The sequence below is a fragment of the Oratosquilla oratoria genome, chromosome 39, assembly GCF_046742065.1.
Source record: "Oratosquilla oratoria isolate Oo_2021 chromosome 39, ASM4674206v1, whole genome shotgun sequence".
Taxonomy (NCBI): Eukaryota; Metazoa; Arthropoda; class Malacostraca; order Stomatopoda; family Squillidae; genus Oratosquilla; species Oratosquilla oratoria.
The window spans coordinates 6,767,235-6,769,734 of record NC_134815.1 but is presented as its reverse complement, the minus strand read 5'-3'; the positions used below and the strand labels follow the sequence as shown (position 1 = coordinate 6,769,734).

General features: G+C 43.3%; 1 protein-coding gene across 1 annotated transcript in view; it reads left to right on the top strand.

Annotated features, from left to right (window-relative positions):
- The first annotated feature begins 402 nt into the window (after positions 1–402).
- The window catches only part of LOC143020103 (uncharacterized), a 34,755-nt gene continuing 32,657 nt past the window's right edge, over positions 403–2,500 (top strand). Inside the window, exons 1-2 of the mRNA XM_076176262.1 lie at positions 403–579; positions 1,232–2,238. Coding sequence (XP_076032377.1) covers positions 1,233–2,238 — 1,006 coding nt within the window. The 5' untranslated portion in view covers positions 403–579; position 1,232. The remainder of the gene's footprint in view (positions 580–1,231; positions 2,239–2,500) is intronic.

The following is a 2,500-nucleotide window of genomic DNA, read 5'->3' as shown; positions in this document are numbered from 1 at the left end:
CGGTGGTGACCTTTCTATGAGCCAGAATTACGCAGAATTCTTTTATGATTGGAGACAAGAATAAAATAAGATAAAATAAATAAGTAACTGGATATAAATGATGATCACTTTTATCTCTAATACCTTCTTGCTACTTCCCTCTATACCTTTCCTTTACAGTGGCTATTGCGAACGAAATACTATCGAGGCGACGCACCGCTGTGTTATCCCCATCAGTTGGAGATCCTTGTGAAGTGTACATCCTGCTACGCTCAATTACATCTAGCCTTCGTCACGATCACCCACCGTGAACTTGTCCTGACCTTGAGGATACATATCCAGTTCCTTTTACGCAGGATCCTGTTGGCCAAGATGGTGTGAAGGTAATGATGGTGGTGGTAATGATGGTGGTGGTGGTAGTGATGGTGGTGGTGATGGTGGTGCTGGCGGTGGTCGTGAAGGCGGGAGGCAAATTTACCCGTAGGTACAGCACGATAGTAATGGACGAGTGAGGACGGAACTTTGGAAGAGTGACTATAAAAGGATGCTCGACACAAAGAAATCCTTCAGTCCATCTTCAACAGCAGTTCGACCCTAAAGGTAAGTGCCTCCGGCTGGAGTAAAGATGGTTATTGTGTCTCATAGTATCAATACTAGCTTCTTGACCTATAACCATGCCTGCTATAGAATGAATGTGAGGGTTGCATTTAACATAGATGATTTCGGCTGTCTATACAAGACTAGGTCTGTTCATTGATAAAGATTTTTTTCTCGTGCACGGCATCACTATTAGTATTCACTTCTTGGTGTCAGCTTGAATAAAAGAAAGAATTTCCAAAAAGGCACTTAGAAAATTTATAAAACTGAATGATTTATTAATTTGTAAATATAAAGATGTCCGTTCATGATCTATTTTCTCTTGCCCTAGTAAACGTTTCCTGACGTAATTTCTTATGACTCCACCTCCTTAGAACTAAAATAATCTGTTTTCGTACTGAGGCTCTGTTCTTTGTTGCTCTTTCCAACTATCATGTGACTGATGGAATAGGGAAATTGGGATTGGTAGAGGGATACTCTGCGGTCCACCCTTCCTCCCTCTCCTCTTTCAAGTGAAAGAGGGAGGTCATGGCATAGCTGACGAGGTTATCATATTTCGAGATAATTCGTGTCTACAGCATTCAAATGTGGCATGGAAAAAAGTAAACATGAGTTCGATCAAATTTTATGAGTGAATGGCTCTTCTTTGTTTCAGGATGAAGTCGGCGTGGATCGTGTTGGCAGTGGCCTTTGTGCTCAATGAGTCTTGCAGCGGTGTAACGGCGAGGTTGGCTCTTCAGCGCCAAAAGAGGGAGTTCGTGATCCCCCCAAACCTAGACGAAATCCTCGAGGAGAAAAAGGATGAAATTGATCCAGAGACGAGAAGAGTCTTGAGTCTTCTGACCAAGAACGTGACGGAGGAGGAATTCTTTGCAGAATTGTTGGCTCTCACCCCATCCCAAGTCCCACTCCCACAAACTAGACTCGAGGACCCAATCTCCGACGACGAAGACTGGTGGAGAAGTGGAAGTGGGAGTGGAAGTGGAAGTGGAGAGGGACCATCAGAGAGGTTACTCACTCCTACCACCTCCTTTTCTGGATCTCCAGGTTTTGGCCCAACAGAAGAGGCTCTTAGGAGCCTGTTAAGCCCCGAAATACTTGCGTTAATTCTGCGCGGGCAGGATGGAGGAACGCCCCAAGTTCCGGAAGCCATCTTCCAACTCCTGCAAATGCAAGATCAAGAGGGTAGCGTTCCGAATGCAAATATGCTGTCACTGCTCCTGCAACAGCAACAACAGATCGCTAAGGGGCAAGATGGCGATATTCCAGATTTAAATTTCCTCGCATTTCTTATGCAACAGCAGCAATCAGGGCAAGATGGGCCTAGCCCCGAGATGCTGTCTGCCATACTCCAACAGATGTCTAACGGACAAGATGGCGATATTCCAGATTTAAGTTTCCTCGCATTTCTTATGCAACAGCAGCAATCAGGGCAAGGTGGGCCGAGCCCCGAAATGCTGTCTGCCATTCTCCAGCAGCATGGGCAGGAAGTAACGCAAGAGGGAACGCCGAGTCCGGAATTTCTGGACATGATTTTGAAGTTGCACCTTGGAGGTCAGAGTCCGAACGCCACCATTCCTTTCATACCAACACCAAGTGGACAACAGCCGTCAGGAGAGATGCAGGAGGGCAACGCTACGTGTGATTCCCACGTAAGAAAAGGTATCTAAACTTTTTTTTTATGTATCTTATGTGTTTATGTTTACAGCGTCACAACTTTATTCAGAAAAAAGAAATTTTTGACAGAATTGATTATTGTTACTACAATGACGCAATCAAAACTGAATAACATAGTATGGCGGCAAAAATAGATAGATGAATAAATATATTAATTAAATAAACAAACGAATAAAATAGATTAATGAATAAACAAACAAATAAATAAATGAATAAGGTAAGATAAAATAAATAATCAGAAATTAAA